At 40.8% G+C, this 17,943-nt stretch overlaps 1 protein-coding gene across 2 annotated transcripts; it reads right to left on the minus strand.

Annotated features, from left to right (window-relative positions):
• Positions 1-1,164: 1,164 nt before the first annotated feature.
• On the minus strand, positions 1,165-17,764 carry plekhm2 (pleckstrin homology domain containing, family M (with RUN domain) member 2). Of its 2 annotated transcripts, XM_035656182.1 has the most exons (20): positions 17,180-17,763; positions 15,408-15,514; positions 15,145-15,254; positions 14,928-15,027; positions 14,695-14,782; positions 14,426-14,600; positions 13,117-13,176; positions 11,324-11,606; positions 10,424-11,227; positions 10,269-10,338; positions 9,575-9,665; positions 9,143-9,207; positions 8,820-8,908; positions 8,423-8,555; positions 7,922-8,112; positions 7,577-7,642; positions 6,362-6,521; positions 5,199-5,378; positions 4,591-4,707; positions 1,165-4,456 (listed from the first exon to the last, which is right to left on the minus strand). In XM_035656182.1, exons 1-20 carry the CDS (start codon positions 17,237-17,239, stop codon positions 4,319-4,321), a joined length of 3,087 nt encoding a protein of 1,028 aa, XP_035512075.1. In that variant the 5' UTR covers positions 17,240-17,763; the 3' UTR covers positions 1,165-4,318. The 2 variants fall into 2 exon arrangements, with proteins under 2 accessions (XP_035512075.1, XP_035512076.1); XM_035656183.1 differs by lacking the exon at positions 13,117-13,176 and having other exon boundaries at positions 17,180-17,764.
• Positions 17,765-17,943: the final 179 nt, after the last annotated feature.

A 17,943-nucleotide genomic window follows, 5' to 3' on the forward strand; every position in this document is an offset into this window, starting at 1 on the left:
GTTGATTTTGCTTCACCACAATTAAGAAAAGACCATAAAATGGTTTGAGTTTAAAGGAAAGTGTCAAAATACTTAAGCAAGACTTGAATATGGACTTGAAATTTGAGTATTATAAATACATAAGAGTCTGGTTCTGAAAAAGCAGAGTATTCAGCAGCTGTCCCTTTGATAAATTAACTACCTGGTCAAAAGTATGTGGACACTTGATACTTACATTCATGTGGTTGTTGAACATCTCATTCAAGAAGTGTGCACATTAACATGCTACCATGGTCGTCCTAGGAAGACTTCCCACAAAACCATTTCTTCATACACTTGACTGCACACTGAGGTTATAGTTTATTGAAACAGAAAGGGCTTTTCCAAACTGCTGCCACAAAGTTGGAAGCAATGTGATCGTATGCTGCAGCATAAAGATTTCCCTAAATTGGCACTAAAGAGCCTTATTTCAACCATGTAATTGTAAAAGTACCTTTAGTCATGTACAATGTCTCTACAAATGGTTCAATTTATAATCACCTACAAGATATATACATTACCATATAGAAATACCTCTTTCTTGTTATAAACAGGTTTAAAGAGGAACTCCATGTATGACCTCTACTGGTGACTGGGAGGAACTGCAACATCTCAACCAGTCTGACAGAACACAGCAAACAGGGGGACGACGCTTATCCGAGAGTGTCATTCGTGTTTTTTGTTTGGAAACAGGGCTTTCTAGTCTTTATAGATTCATTGTCTTCCAGCAGTATTGGTTTGAAATGTCAGTGAGGGGAGTTTCAATTTCAAAAGAGTGATACAGGCTGGAAAGTGAGCTTTAAAAGAGATTAGAGAATCATGGGTACTAAACAACTGATTAACTCTCACAGACCTATTACAGTCAGTATGTTGTCTTTTGTGTGCTGGTTTTGTGCTGACAAGTATCCTTTGACATACCATGCACTGGGGATTTTAGCAAAAAAGTACAGAAACAATGAAGACCGCATTTTTTGTTCAGCTATGCAACAGCAGACAGTTAACTCCCAACTACTCTCTTACCTGTGGATCCTCTGTCCCTGCTCTAACATGACTGCGCTCATGTGTTCAACATGCAGCAACACACTGACCTGCTACAGAAATGTAAATGTCAAAAGCAGAGATACATGTAGCACACACATCATCAAGTCAAGGTTTTCATTTCAGTTTATTCAGTTACACTGTCCAATCACAAAGATTTATTTGTACATTCATCACCATTATGAACAGTATAAAACCTTCTGGACATGCACGTCTTTATGTGTGAGTGTACAGTCTGTTATACTTGATTAGTGCTCTATTTACAATTCAATAAAACTGCTAAACATAATACAAATATTACATGCAGTATACATTTATGAACAAAACCAAACAGCGCTTTTTCACAATGCATCACTTACAAGGTGTCACCCATCATTGGCCAGCAATGTCTCACATTCAAAAGACTGCACATACACTTCATAGGCCACAACTTTAAGCAGGTCATTTTTTTATTGATAATCCAACATTTCAAGTAAGTCCAACTATTGCAACTGAACTCTCCCTGGTCAAAAAGTCCTTCAGTAATCCAGAGAGGCTACACAGCCAACCAATCCTTTTTTAGAACCACTTGAATTATTAAAAGGACTTTTACATAAAAACCTTCTCCAAATTGAATATTACTTTATAGCCTTCTCTGTGTGCGCAAAAAGAACTTCATAATGCTGCATGGAACATTGGGAAGAACCAAAATAGAAAAAGGGATTTCAAAAATACTGAATTAGACAAAACAGCAGCTCTTAAAAAACAACAACAAACATGGTGAGTCTTAAGGTTTTGGATGTGACATACCTTTTTTCACCTGAGATTAGATTTCTTTGTAAAAAAGCAGAAATGAGGGCGACCAAGTGGCACTTAGAGAGGCATAAAGCACTGATTAATGCTGACATGAAACACACAGAGTTTGGTACAAACATACATAAGTGAAATATGTACAGGGCTGGGTATCATTTGAAGGTTTTCGATACAGGTGCCTATTCAATACCCAAGTTTTTGTAAAAATACCAAAATGGTATTTTTTTTCAATACCTTAACTTTGTTACAAAACTGATTTTTAACAGCAATATCTGCCCAGAGAATAACGAAATGACAATGAGCAAGCATTCTGTGCCAACATTCAATAAGGACGCAATTATGTCTGTAATCGGAGCGGATTGAGGTTTGACACCCAGCCCTACACACAGCACTTACCGGTATTTTGACTTGTCTGTCAAAAGAAACTAGAACATGAACTAAAATGATTGTTTTAGTTCAGCCAAATTGTGCAGTGTAAGGCAACTACAAAAAGGAAAAAAATAGTGCTTGATTTACTTAAAAAGAATTGGCCTTTTGTCCGGTTCAGTCGATGTTGTCAAAAAGGCGACATTGTCATTGCAAAACAAACCTCACACTTATCTCAGCCTCGCAATGAGAGCAGGTACACTCTGCCACGAACAGAGCAGCGATACACTCATCAGTGTTAATGTTAAGGGCAGATTGTAACACATGCATAATTTGTGGGGAAACTAAGAGTCTGGCTTGGGGTCTAATTCTTATTCTTTCCCAAGTAAAGCTTTAATAATGGATGATATTACAGGCTATTTGAAAGCACTAATCTGCTAAGAACAGATACTACACTTGCTCTAAGTGAAAGGCTATTTAAGGATTTGATATCTTTCAAACATGGTCCTATACCACTAAATGATGACAAGTGCAGAAGGGGATGTTATAATTTAGTGTGGGATTGGCCAGATCTTACTGGACAGTACAGTATGATGCCACCAACCACTGGTGCAAAATAAAAAGGACAAGCCAAGATAACTTGTAGCCGCTAGTTAGTAGAGGACTCTTTTTAGTTATACTTACCCACACTAAAGGGGAAGGACAAGTCTGCTAATGTAGACACAAAAGTCAATACCATTAAAATGTCACCACTCAATTGAATAATTTAGTAACAATTGTTCCCACTTTCTCTAAAATGGAAATAACATAGCACATGTTATGATATTAGCACAAAACCACAACTGGTACCATTAAAAAAAAAGACTAACAATGTGCAAGTCTGCATGGAAGCCTCCACCCGTCTCTACAGAGTGGAGAAAAAGGCAAGTCTGTTGCATTTCCTGATGTTTTTTTTTTTATCTGCGTGACAACATTTGAATTGGTAAAGTCTCAGATAGACGACACAGGCATGAGCATGTCATGTAACAGTGCAAGTGTTAAATATCCAGATATCCTTCATATTGAGATCCTCATTCTCTTAAGTTAATGTACAATGTGACAATAATTCAGTGTAGAGGTATGAACCAAAGCTGAATATCAGACACATACACAACCACCAGTGATTATGCACTGATACTGTACAAGCGCTGTACATTTACTCAATAATTGTACCCCAGTTAGGGTTCAGTAGAACGCCTTGTAACTGTTAGTAAGCAAAGAGTGCCTTTTATCTTCACACAGTTGTGCGAGTTGTGTGAGCAGAGAGCATTACTGGTTTATTTTGTAAGCAAGGCAAGGAGTGTAAGATTTTCCACGTCGCAAATAAGCAGCAACTGCCCTTTCATATATGGCTTTCCTTATATGTCACCAGATTCATTTTTTAAAGAAAAAATAATAATTCTCTCATTTCACTGTGCAGGGAAGCTGCTGGTTATGGATCCTTGTCTTTCTCCTAACTCAGCTTCCTCAATGTACTAAATAGGTTCTATCATTATGCAGTCCACCTCTTGAAGTCAAGGCTTCGAAGAGGAAATCTGCACATCAGTGTTAATTTTAAGGTGGCTTCTCCTCTGAAGAAAACTTTGACATTTACTTTGTTGAGACAAAATTCTCAATCTCAGTTCAGCAGGATATCTTTGAATGCACAACGAATTCCTATGACACTACTACTGTTTGTGCGTACATTTATCCATCATCACCTAGAGAACATTTGACACAAACTTTTACTTGATTCAGCATATTTGTTCTGCATTTCTGCTATTTCTTAAGAACTACTAATGAAGGAATAATGGCTAATAATGTATCACCAGGATCCAATAAAATCTGATGTGCCATATGCATTGCTACTTCTGCAGGACGTTTGTCTGATAGAAACATTTCATCATCGAATCAGCGGTGCATCACAAGCTGTGGTTTATCTCAGTCTTTCAGCTTTGAACTCTGAACAGTTTGCAGTGACTGTGATGAGTTAAATCCATCTATCCTGGAACTACATCAGACTGGTATGGTCAGTCTGTGTCAGTGGCTACCCACAGGTAAGTGTATGTGTGCCTGTTTGTGTCTGTCAGCACCAGGGTTCACGCTGGGCTCTGCCTCGGGCCAGACTGTCTGCTCTCTGCCAGGCACTCTTCATCAGGGCGAGGGCCTCACGGCAGCGCTTCTGCACAGAGGGATCCAACACCTCTCTGTGGGGGAGGTCAACCTGTGTATGGTGAAAACACACATGAGGGTTCAGCTGGATGGATGTTGGAGTTAAGATTTTGAATACAGATATTTTGGGACAAATATTGCAGTATCACTTATTCTTTTCTTTAAACCAACGTTTAATCTTCCCACCTGGAAAATGGCCTTCCATGTGATGTCTAATGCCTCCAACAGTCGGTCTCTCTCCTCACAGCCACTGAAATACAGCACCCATGGAGGGAGGAACTGGGTCCGATCTGCTGCAAACTCCTACAGAGGGAGAAAGTGGGAATAAGCCAAGCATAAAGGCTTACATTAAAAGGTCCTAAACACAAAAGAATTATAACAGAACTATATACTGGTACACTGGTACATACATTGTTTTGTGTTTACAATTACAGTGTAAAAGATTCTATCATCATGTTAGTTGATGAGTCGCGTTCAGTAATGTCATTGGTTTCATTTGAGATTGTTCTTTAATAAAAAAAGATTATACCTCTTGATTTATTGGTTACAAAGCAAAACAGAAGTTGATAAGAAAGGTAACTCATGACAAAATATTAGTAGTGCTCAACTAGAGTTGAGCACATCCCTTAAAACTCAGGAGAACCTAATAACTTCTAACTAATACCTTGATTACAAGGTTAATACACTTAAACTGTGTGGCATATAGATCACACATAATTACATAAATACATTAAAGTGAAATATAAAACCATATATTAAACTAACAGAGAGGAGTTTAAGAGATGTTAACTCACAATAACACAGTACTGCTTGTCAGCCTCCACGCTGACGGCAGTGACATCACAGATATCAACGCTGCCCAGCGAACGGAAGAAACTGGTCTGACAGTCCTGATGGCAAGTTAGCAGCTTCGTGTCTGTCACCACTAGGCAACATGGGATACATGGAGTCGGGGCCACACCCTGAGGGATGACCTGCAGGTGAGGTGGTTATAGTGTAATTATACATGGCTTATATGAATGGGGCTTACTGTGCATTACGTATACATACATGAATAAACACCCGTAGTCACGCTGAATTCTGCTCTGATCTGGAGAGCTCAGAGGTTATTTTTCTAAATTTGGGGATCAAAAAGTGGATTTATTTTCACTCTTGTGCAATAGCAGAGGTGCAGACACACGTTGACACTGTTGTTGTTGTAGCCATTTGTGGGCACCCAAGAGCTCTATGACACTACTTCATATTTATACAGAGACCAACAAAAAGGAGACTGCTTGGTGAAAAATGAGTGAGGAAGTTGGACTGCCCGGTACATGCTTAAAATATGTGTCTGTTATCGATTCCATAGGGGTTTTATTTTACTGTGAACTAAGTTGGTATAGACCTGATCGATCTCTGTTCAGAAACACAAAACAAAAAAACAGACAGATGTGACAAGGATTGAATTCAGGCAAATTAGCATCCTTAATTTGGATTCAAACTGATGTAGCAAGTGGGTTCAGCTGTGAACAAACACATATTGTCATATTGGTCATATTGTAACCACCTGGCATTGCTGTTAGGAGGGTTTCATTATATATTTTTGGTGGTGGTGAAATGCTGCCCCCTATTATTTTGGAGCATTTGGCCAGGAATTACACATTGCTCCTTAAATCCAAATTAAAAATGTGTAGGATATCACAGTGAGTGTTATTTTTGTTTGTTGTAAATCAGCGTGTTTGAATTATTTTAATATATTAATTATTTTGTGTGAGGTAGATCTACATTGACAGTATTTAGTCTTGTAGTATATACAGACATAGTGGAAAAGTTTTAGTTTGAAGATGTTGTAAACAGACTGGCCTATTACCCATTATTGTCCCCCTGTGTCTATTAAAATGTTGAAATACATGCAATACTGGAAATGTAAAAGAAATGTTTGCCAAACACACTGCGTATGCACTATACAACTCCGTACCCCTTTGGAGACGGACTGGCAGAGCAGTTGCATCCAATCAGCCATGTCCTGCTCATTGCTGGCACTGAGCTCCAGCGGAGGCCGCTCTGTCAGGATGACCTGGAAAGCGTGGGGACGCTCTGTGCTATTTGAGCGACGGCAGCCTCCACAGTGCTCTCCTCTGTGAGGGGCACAAAGAAAATATATAAGTGAAAATACTTTTCTTACTGATTTTGAACAATAAAGGCCTCCACAGGTTAACCATCTCCCATCTAGTAGGTCTTTTACACAGGAGACATTCTGACGTATGAGAGCAGGAAAAGCACACAAGTATGTTATAAAATGAATGATGGCTGTATTCCATTTAGCTTCTTCAGTTTCAGGGTCCTGGTGCTGGCTCACTTTCATGAATAGAACAAAGCCATTGTGTGGCGGTACTGATTCCCCAAGTCTCAACTCAAGGAAAAGGAGCCTGAGAATCAGTTCCCAACTGCATAATCCAAAAAATAAAAACAACCCACTTATACTTTATTTTAACAATGAAATAATGCCTCTTCAATAACAAATAACAAATGGCTCTTCAATGACTGTTCAATAATGAAATAATGCCTCTTCAGTAAAGGTAATAATGAGTAAAGGGTTTAATGAAAACAAAACCATTAACAAATAAGTAAGCCAGCAGGCAGCAGGTAATTGGGAACTCTCGCACAAATTACGAATTAATTAATTAACGGCTCAATGTTTACTCTTTGTTTAGTGACAATTCTTAAACACTTTTTATGACAACAAAACAGATGGAAAGGAAATCTCAGGGGGTCCTAAAGAACAGAGTTTCAGGCTGACTATGTCTCATAGTGTGAGTTCTGCATCGAACAGAGGAACGATTAGAATGCCCCTGCGTGAGCAGTTCCCCACCTCTCTTATGTCTTCAACAATGGGCGTCGTCACACCCGGATTGGGGAACCACCAAGCTGCTCTCCATCATTGTTGAGGAGTCAGTCCCCACCCCCTATGCAATAGGTGATCCGAATGATCCTCTAATCAACCCAGAGGAATGTTTACATTGATCCAAAATGAAATGGGGAAAAGGAAAACCAAATAGCAGCACACACGAATGAATGAATGAATGAATGAATGAGGCACTGCTACAATTGTTAATGTTATTAGTAACCCCTGTGCTGTTCCTGCTATGACAAGTAAAAATGTCTACTGTTTAGTCAGCCAGTTGAAGCTTACCCCATAGTGACTGACATCACAGGTGTCACATCAATTCTTTCTGCATACAGGTACAGAATCCCATTGCTGCAAGAAAAAAAAGGAAAAATATTTATATTCACCTAATCAGAAGCTTGGCATTATATTACATAAATATAATAAATCTAATATGAAAAGAATGTAATGAAAGATGTGAGGTTACGCATGATAATAAGGAAATGATTGACATTCAGCTTTTCATAAATTTCCTTACTGTTAATGTTCCAGAAAAAAATGATTGTTCCCAGTCCCAAATGTTGGGTTAAAGTCGAGTCTCGAGTATTTTGAGGACGGGTCTCGAGTCACTGTCTGTGTGATTGCCCATACCTGAGGACGAGGTAGCAGCTTTTCCACAGCTCTTTTCCCAGGTAGGTGGATCCAGCCCGGTACTGCACAGTCCCCTCTTTGGTGCTGGAAGGTACTCCAGACCTTGATGGGCCACCCTGGGGTGACAGAGTCATGTCCATTGGATCCTCCCAGTGGACCAGTGAATACAGTTGGATAGAAACTTCAGAAACCTGGAGAAGCAGTCAAGCATTAGTTTAACACTGCTTTGGAAGACAGCCAAAGAATAGGAGAGTGGTACAAGACCCTTGTAAGGAGGGAATCCCAAACGTAACTACAGTCAGAGAAATACTGAGATGTTACTGTTTTTTTTAGTTAAAGTGTTTAAAGTTTAACTTTACATTACTGCAAACATAAGCATACTTTACTGTTTTAGCCGTTTCTGAATCCACCAGGCTGCCAGTTTTTCATTCATATGTCACATGAAAACTGACTTAGAGAGACTTGAGCTACTACAGTATATACAGTTTAACATGGGTTTACCTCACACTGAGATTCCTGGGAGACAAACTTAGTGAGAGCCAGTTTTTCCATGGTAGCATCAGTCAGAACAGAGGGGTAAGGAGGCTCACGACAACCCTTCACCATGGCTGACTTGAGAACAGACAAGAACCACCTGTAAGTGAAGAAGAATGGATTGGATAAGGTCAGACGACATACTATCATCCATTTTGTGATGTGCCCTGTATGGCTCAAAGTCAATATTCCTGACACATAAAACCACAGATATACACATGAGTATTAGAGATTCTGGAGGTGTGCATGCTGGCTCTTTGCACAGGGACACAAAGTGGAAATTAATGCTGGATGTTTTGAATAGTTCAGCTATTGGATCTTTGAATCTGATCCAGTATGGACACACATACACATATACACTCACAAAGTCAGAGAGGCATCAGCTGTGTCCAACAGGAATTTTCTTCGTCTGTTGGTGCAAACCACCGTTACTGTCTGCTGGTCAAGGCCCACCTAAAGGAAAACAGCATTACAACAAATACACACAGACACAACACTAACTTTGTTAGCTGTCACATCATGCTTGAGTCTACATGATTCATAAATATCATATAATGAACTCTACATGGATCGCATTGAGGAGGACCATGTAAAAGATCCCTTATATGACCATAAGAAGAAAACAAGTCAGGGTTTGTAGAAACACAAATAAGGAACAAATGACAAACCTTTGTTTGGGGCACTTACTGAAAGATAGTCCAGCTCATTATAAGAAACAGCATCTTCTACTGTGTAGGGCTTCTCTGCTGCACCTGTAGAGGGAGAAGTACAACCAAGACATACAGTGGGCACATGTTAATGTAATGTATTTTCTGCCAACAGAATAACCCCATTCAAATTCGTTCCCCACTTCCTGGAACATTTTGTTGATCTAATGGGACAATTACAACGGTAACACCTCAGAAACAAACTCTTTAGATTGGACACCATCAGTTTACACATGGTTTTAACTTACTGTACAGCCTTTTCCGTAAATATAAGGAAGAAGAGATCAATGCTCGTTTCCCCTGGGTAAAAATGTATTGTGGTTCCCAATACCAATATAAGTACGTCCTAATTTACAGCTTGTACTGTTTACACCCATTAAGCCAATGCATGCTGGGTTTTTTACACACTTACCCTTCCTAAGCAGGTAGATGTAACAGTCAGTCAGCAGCAAGTAAAGTGGCTGCAGGTCCCCCTCCATATGGCCTGTACTCATTCTCAACATCTGAAAACACAAAGACAAATTCTGTCAAGTGTCTGCAACTTCCATATTCATCTTTCTCAAACTATTATGATCACTAGTGATGTTTTCTGGCAACTGGATTGCAGAAAGTAGCACAGTGTTGCTACAAATAAAGCAGATAACAGACTATATAGTACTATACTATGTTATTTTTCAGACACACAGTCCAAAATCTGGTGTTCTTTATACACTTGATACTTAATTTTAGAGAAATTGTAAAAAAAAATTAAAATAAAATTGCGTTGTTTTGCTTGCCCAGTTTGGTGTGAAAAAGTGTGAATAGTTATAACGTATACCAATTGTAAATTGCAACAGCCCAAAAGCAATTGGCAAACTGAGCCTTGCAACACTTCCACTGAACAACAGTCGCCAAACCACTTCTTCAATGTCAACCAATACCAGAACTTGCTTAAAGACGTATGAAAGAGACACATCAAAATAATTTCTTTTAAAAACTGGCCTTGACATCACTGTACTGCCTTACTTCTTTAAATGTTATCACTCGATTGATAGTTACAGTTGACTCATTACTTATTACTAAGCACATACATTCTTATTTTAATTAATGAGTCCATCTTTGTTCACCTTGAACAGCTGCTCTTCATTCTCTCTGAACACATGAATCATGAGAAGAAGCAAATGATTGTTGTCCACTCTGAAATATGAATAATGAAGAACATTAGACACACTTTAAACAACATTACAACAATAAACAACACAGTTGGTAGAAAACTCCTTACTTAAACTCTGCAGGATGAGAAATTTCAGAGGGACTAAGCTCCTCTTGTAGTTCTTCCGCTTCCTCAGTAACAGTATTCTTGTCCGTTTCATCTCCTACTGCGTCTTCCTCCCCGGTTTTCACGTCTGGCTCCTGTCCTGCTGCTGCTTTTGCCTCTCCTTCACCTTCAAGGCCACCTGAAAGAGTCTGTGACTGGCTATGCTCTGAAGAGTCATAGTGGCCACGACCCGTGGGAGTAGAGTCTGGACTGAAGGCGGTAAAGCAGCATAAGTCTGCAGGCGCAGGAGAGGCCTGCAGGAAGTTGGGGCTCGTGGCCAGAGGGGTGAGAGACATCTCTCTGGGGGCTCGGTCAGGTGGCTTGCCCCCTGAATCCTCTCGAAAGGGCTGCTGTGCAGGGGGTTCGGGGCCTTTGTCACAGCCTTTACTGTTTTTCTCCCCCCCCTCCTCAGGGTGCTCCCAGGCCTCCTCCCTATCCAGAGCCCCATTGAGCCGGTCCATGACATCACGGAGGGGTTGGCCCACCGTGTCCATGGAGGTGTCCGTCATTTCCGGGAGCCGCAGGAGGCCTTCTAATCCGTCCTCATCTCCTTCTTCCACAACCTCTGATCCCACCCTGCTTCTCCTCAACTCTGCCTCAGCATCCAGGTGAATTACAGTGCCGTTTAACGAATCCACATCGTCTGAGGCCAGGAGGCTGTTTTCCATTTCCATGTGCTCGGAGGAGACAGAGTTATGGAGGCTGCTGCTGGAATCTGTGGAGCCCTTCCCTCGTCGCTTTTTGGCTGGTTTCCTTCGTCTGGCCATCCTGGAGGACCAGAGAGGTTAGCTGCGGTTCATCAAATATAATTTGATTGAGAGATAGAATGTGAGCCTACAAACCAGAAACCTGTAGCTACTGTACCTGATGACTTCCAGCTCATTGCTGGCGTTCTCCATGTCATCTCCAGTGGTGGTGCCGTTGTTTTGGCGGCTGGCCACATGAACCGGCGTGACGTCGGCTGAGGTGTTGGTGTCTGAGTCCTCATTGAAGGGGTTGTGCCTGGATGTGGGGCTGTGTGGAGAAAGATGTGCTGCCACCTTCCCCTTAACAGTGCTGGCAGAAAGGACCACCGTATCGCTGATGACTGTCTGGGGATCAGAGCCACTGGATCGCGGGCAGCTGGCCTGGTCGGTCAGATCACCCTCTACCATGAAAATCAAACACCAAGAGTTAATGTAGAAAGTCACACATATTTAGTCCTATATACATATAAGAAATACACTGAACCTTTGGCATTGTCTCAATGGTAAGTCAAGTGAGAAGTTTTACTATACTATATTATACTATATATTATAATTTAGCACTCATTAACATTCTGGATGATTTTTTTGTTTATGTTTTCATCACTAATTAAAATAAAAAAGCTAAGTTGACCAGTGAGACAATTTCACAAAGACTTTGTGTATTTCTTCATCAGAGTCAAACACAAAAAGATGTTAGGGGCTGCAGTGCTGTTTGTAGTTCTTTGGCAGCATCAGAGAGGCACAAAATGCAGAGGACATCAAGTGGGTACACAGGCAGCAGCTTTCTTTGCAGTGGCACAGGCGTAAGTCAAGCATTACTTCTGCAGCTAGAGATGGGTCATAATATAAATATTTAATAATACTGTTTGCAGGAATCTACATTTTTTGGTACTTGGATTGGGAAGTACTGGGATTCATCATGAGCTAAACATGATTTCTTTTGCAAATTAAAATTCAGACCATGCAATGAATAGTAAACCAGGAGCCGACAGATGTGAGTGTATTCCACGTGCACATAGCAGCTTACCGCAAACACATGCTGTAGTAATACACAGCAATTTGTACTGTGTGACCTTTAGCAACTATTCGTGATTGTTACCTCACACTACAGTTGAGCTGAACCTAGGCCAGTGCCACATATCACACGAAGAGAAGACATTACAAAAAAAACGATACACCAGACAAACAGATAACACAATGTAATGGAGACAGACTGGACGAGGTGAGTGCCAGTTACATCAGGCGTTTGCTGTGGTAAATAATAAGGCAGAGCTTTAGGATCATTCCCCGGATGAGTAACACATGCATAACATGACAGATGAGTTCCCCGTACCCACCCAACAATCCCGCAGTGAACCAAAAAGTTGTGCTTCTTCCCAAACTTACCTGTCAACATATTGTGTATGATGGAACCTTGTTCATTAATTGTTTGTAATTTAACTGAAAAATATTAAGAAAAGCTTTTAAAATGTGTGGCAAAAGAAGGCTTTAAGTTAGAGTAACCCTCATGTTTCACAGGTAGGTTTAGGAGAGAGTAAATGTTACCTGCTACTAAAATGGTCGTCGTAGAAGTCTGTTTGTACAATAATTAATTAAGCTACTGCCGTCCTATTTAATGTTCATCAAATCAACCGCACAACTTTAGATCCAAACCCACATGTATTCCAACTGAAATCATTCCCAAAAGTTGAAGCACTTTTACTTATGTTCTTTTGATCATACTTGTTTTCATGTCCTTTGATCAGCAGTCTTTTGCACCAGCTAGCTGTAGCTTACATATTCACATGTCTAATTACTGGTTAGAATACCCAGCATGCATTAAACACAAACTGTGGGATGGCCATGCCAGATAGAAGGGAGGGAAGGAGGGATGTAAAGGCGGGGGAGGGAAGGGGTTGACCAATGTCCCACCTTCCCAGTCTGCACTTGGCAATGACTGCAACACGGGGAAGATGTCACCGAAATCATAATCTAAAAAAAGGAGGGATAACATTCAACATTAGAGAGAGATGAAGTGGAGAGAAGAGATCGAGACAATGGCACAGGAACAGAAAAATAACATGAAATGTGGTAAATATGAAATAACCGAACCAATGGGGGAAAAGTGGGAACTAAAACAGGGAAACTGACTCAGTACTTTGAGGAGAGTTATGGGGAAAGCATTCACTAAGTGCTGCAATCACCCTGATGAGAACATTCTGTAACCATGAGCGTCTGCACGCCAAGTGATCCATTTGATAAAATGCACTTGTGAGTGCACCATGAGTCACAAGAGTCTGCAAATATCAATCCAACTTCTGCATCAACATGCCATTAGCTTGACATCACTGGGTGAATTTGTGCCAAAGCATATGAGGGTGTACTTGCACTCCAGCAGGGCCTGATCAAATCATAAACGCCAAAATAAAGGGTGCCATTCAACAAGAGACTCACATCACAGTTAGTCTGTATCATAAAAGGGGCTAGATTAGAGGCATTTCAAAACTCTGCAGCACATAGAACTGAAACTAGACATTTGATGGGGCCAATTTAAAAGGGAGTGACACTGACTGGCCAATAATTATTCTGAACTAAATGCCAGTATGGGTCCAAAGGATTGTGAAATCAGTTAGTCTGACTGTGTGTCCCCTCTTCTAAAATTAGACAACTACTGGTGGTAAAGTGAAGCAAGTTAGAGAATACCAGTGCTGCTTACTAGAGATATCCTGAGTCAATCCTGATAATTTGGTATTGAGGCTGATCCAGGAATATTTTAATGGATTAGTATTGGCCAATCAAAACTCAATTTGTTCTTTACTTAACTTTGAACACTGTAGCTTGCTAGTGTTGCAACACGCTGCTCTCTTTAATGACTCTGCACTGTGAGCATTTTGTTCCATATGTGAGTTAAAATCAGAGCATGTGATTGTGAAAAATGATTTGGTCACACCAGTGATTGACTGCCTGGATGGCAAAATACACTTGGCTAAGTTCTGACAGTAACATATGTGTTATCTCTCTTTATTAGCTCTGTATGAGCACCTTCAGTGTTTGGATCAAGGAGCTTGTGAACAAATAAGGTGTGTCAGATTTGAAATGACAAAGCTATTATTCATATGTTAGATTAATACGTGTATAAATTTAACATTTAGGTAAATAGAAGTATCAGATAGGACTCTGTATAGGCAGACACCCAATAACAAATGACTAAGATTCCGATCAGGACATCTCTACTGATTACCTTCACTGGAGGGGGCTATGGCGCTGTCATCCCACTCCAGGTTAGTGGAGGTGAGGGAAGTGAAGGAGTGCAGGGACAAGCTGTCTGAGCTGGGCAGCCTTTCCTCAAAGTCCAGCAGGTTATGGGGTTTGTAGTATTCTGGCATGTAGGGGGCCACGTCCAGATAGGGCACATCCTGAATCAGCCAGACCCAACAGAAATGTTATAGACACGCTGCTAACATTTAGGAGCTGAATTTCTCTTGACATCGTAATGAAATGTGTGCTAACCAGCTCCAGATCAAAGCGAATGAACTCCAGGCCGGACACTAGTGTGAGGAAGAGTGTGAGGTGGTCGTGACTGCAGACCAGTGCATTCCTAGCAGAGAAGAGAATCAGAAATCAAAATCATTTGAGTGACTTACCACAAAAATACAATAATATATATATTTGTTTGCCAAATTAACAACAGAAAGTAAAACCTGAAATGCAATATAACAAATCAGGATTACTGGATGACTTACTTGAAGTAATACTTCTGCAGTAATGCTTGGTTCTCCTGGAAAAGGCGTAGATAGCTCTCTAAAGAGCTCTCACTCAATGCCAGGTACAACCATGCACGACCTACACAGAAAAGAGAACAGTTCTCTTCTAAGCATATAACCCACTGAATGATGAAGTTATACTTTATCCCCACAAGGACTGTACTGCGTTTTTAATTGTGTGACAAAGATGTCTCACTTCGACCAAGGTTGGTTGCAATGTGCTGAAGCTCATCTATCTGTCGGACAGCCTCTCTCCTAGTGAAGTGAAGGACCAGGACCCAGTAGCCTGAGGAGATGTCCTGCAGCCTGCAACATAGAAAACAGTCAATAATATCATGCGAATGAAGCCAAAGCGGGACAAGGGGATTAGGAAACAGCAGTAGGAATAAAAACAAATCTGGTTTCTAGTATTTGCAGTATGCACCTCTTTCCAGTGTGCAGCCTACTTAAGCCTCTTACCCATACAGCAGAGCGTGGTCAAGGTGTTCACACAGACGCTGCAGGACCCGGTCATGATTTCGGATGGCGGGAGTCTCATCTTCACAGGCTGCGAAGTAACTCTGCAACTGTAGAGAGAGGCATGGTTTCTCTGCTGCTTGTTTTACTGGGGAGGGGAAAGTTTTGACTGCTCTCTTTTATAGAACTGATTGTATTTAAATTACGAGGAATATTTTTCAGCATTTATGTTGTATATACCTGAAACCAGCCACGTAGGTATAGATACATTTTATATACACACTTTATTTAACCAGGTTTATAACCAGGAAATAAAATGTCCACAAGTGTTCGGCCAATCTGGCATGCTGAATTGCTCTCGGAGGAAGTTGGTGTTAATAACTTTCAAAAGAATGCAAAATCGGCATTTATGAAATTGCTTTAATGCAAACTAGCCAAGCAATAGAGTCTTTTTTTGGCCTTAATGAATTTTTAACCTGATTATCAATCATTCCATATTTTTGGCTCTGTACTTAAGCATACTGGATTGGAAATACAACAATACAGTACGAGCAAACATTGTTTCTGACCTAAATCCAACTGAGCATGTGTTTTACTGTTGCGACTCCAGTGTATGAGTACTCCTTCGATTGCTGCTAATATGCTGCTAATGACCAGACTGAAGGCAAAAAAAATCCATGAAACAAGCAGTAAGTGACTGACAGAGGATCCCCCGGGGGAACATACCAAGCGCCTGTTGATGTCTGTGGGTTGGAGACTTAAACCAGGCATGTGTTTGTGCAGAATGTGCAAGTATTTTTGGTCCCCTCAAATTGGGGGATTATGGATTAAAAAGGCTACAATTTCAGCCTTTTTCATCTGGTGTGGATATTAAATGCGTTTCATTGTGGTCGACCATCCGACAGTAACCTTGCATTAGCTTTGAGGATTGTGAACCAAAGAAAAAGGACATTATATCCTGAGACTATCTTCACATGACTAAGCAATGTTTGTCTGAGATAAACACTGTAACCTTTCTTGGAAGCTTGAGGCATTCATTTTCGTTCACAGTCCTCATGCAGTCAATATGTTAGAGATAAACAGAGTAATTGGACTGAAAACTGACAAATGTGGATTAAGGAAGTAAGAGACAATACTGGGCTAAAACACACCAAGATGTGGCTTTCTAATGCAATCATATGATTATGGGACTCCTAAGGGGAAACAACTGATTGAGAGACAGATGAGAAAGCCCATACAAAATAAAAACTTGGTTTTGGAAAGTGAATGTACAAACATGAAGGAAGAGGAGGGCAACGATGCAATGTTGTCTGTCAGGTTACTTGAAAGGTAGCTTCACAACTCCACAGGCATAGTTGGACCAAAAGAGCTCAAATATTTCACAACTTAAATGGAAATCAGGCGCAAAGATCAATTGCCTATGCTGCAAATGTGTATCTGCGGTATGATTGCAGGTGTGTTTACAACACATGCGGCAGTGAGCAGGGGCTTGGTGCCACTATTGTTCACCAGGGTCAGAAAGAGAAACTACAACATGACAACCACAATCTGCAGCTGTAAAACATAAATGAGTAATTTATAGTTAATGGGCTATTTGAGTCAGTATAAGGGCAAGGCCCTTCCATGACTGCGAGCTGGTCATGTCCACCCCGACTTGTAAGTTGCCCTCTTTGGCAGACAAAAGATGACCTAACGCTAGCTACAGTAATTCAAGCATGTGGAAATACTTTAATCCTGAGACAATATTTAAGTGTGCTGACCAGGACAGCGCTTACCTTCTTGACGGACAGGGAGATGTTTTCCAATATGCGATCCTTTACTTTGAGTTGATCCATCACTGGTCTATTGGCAGCTTACAGCAGACTGTCAGCTGACTGCTTCAAGCACGGCTCTTGTTTTGCTAAAGCTAACGCCGCCCGCCGCAGCTAGCTGACATTATCTCAAACTAACGACACAGCTTCTGTTGTCACTTGTATACATTGACTTGTGACAGCAGCGCTAGTTCACAGCCACCGCGTCAATGGCCAGCGAGCAGCAAGATGAGTTAACCTCTGTCATCGGATCCGGTTAGTCAAGGAATGTTTGCCTAGCTTCGCGTTAGCTTGCAGCCGCTCTCCGACGGTGAGACTGAGGCTGGGGGTGGCTAAGTTTTACAGTCCAACCATTCATCACTTTCAGCAGCAGTTTGGTTTATCATACTCTTGGTTGTCGCACTCTGGCTAGCTATTGTGATTCAGCATTTGTCTATATATAGCTAATTACACCAAAGTCAAGGATGCTCAGGTTACTTAACGTAGTGTGTTAACTTACTAACCTAACTGACTGAGCCTTACGTCACCACTTGCCTCGGTACGCCTTAATAACGTGAGGAGGGCTGAGGGCGGAACAGCGTTCAAAAGTTTCACATTTCTAAGGGTGTTTTGCTCGGGTTTGTGCTTGAACACAATACATCGTAAAAGATGACTTGAGTTTGAATCATGAGAACAAACGTATTAATTCGGCGGCGTTCAAGACTCTATGTTTTAACTTAATCATAAAA

The sequence above is a fragment of the Morone saxatilis genome, unplaced genomic scaffold (assembly GCF_004916995.1).
Source record: "Morone saxatilis isolate NCDOM2014 unplaced genomic scaffold, NCSU_SB_2.0 Contig15, whole genome shotgun sequence".
NCBI lineage: Eukaryota > Metazoa > Chordata > Actinopteri > Moronidae > Morone > Morone saxatilis.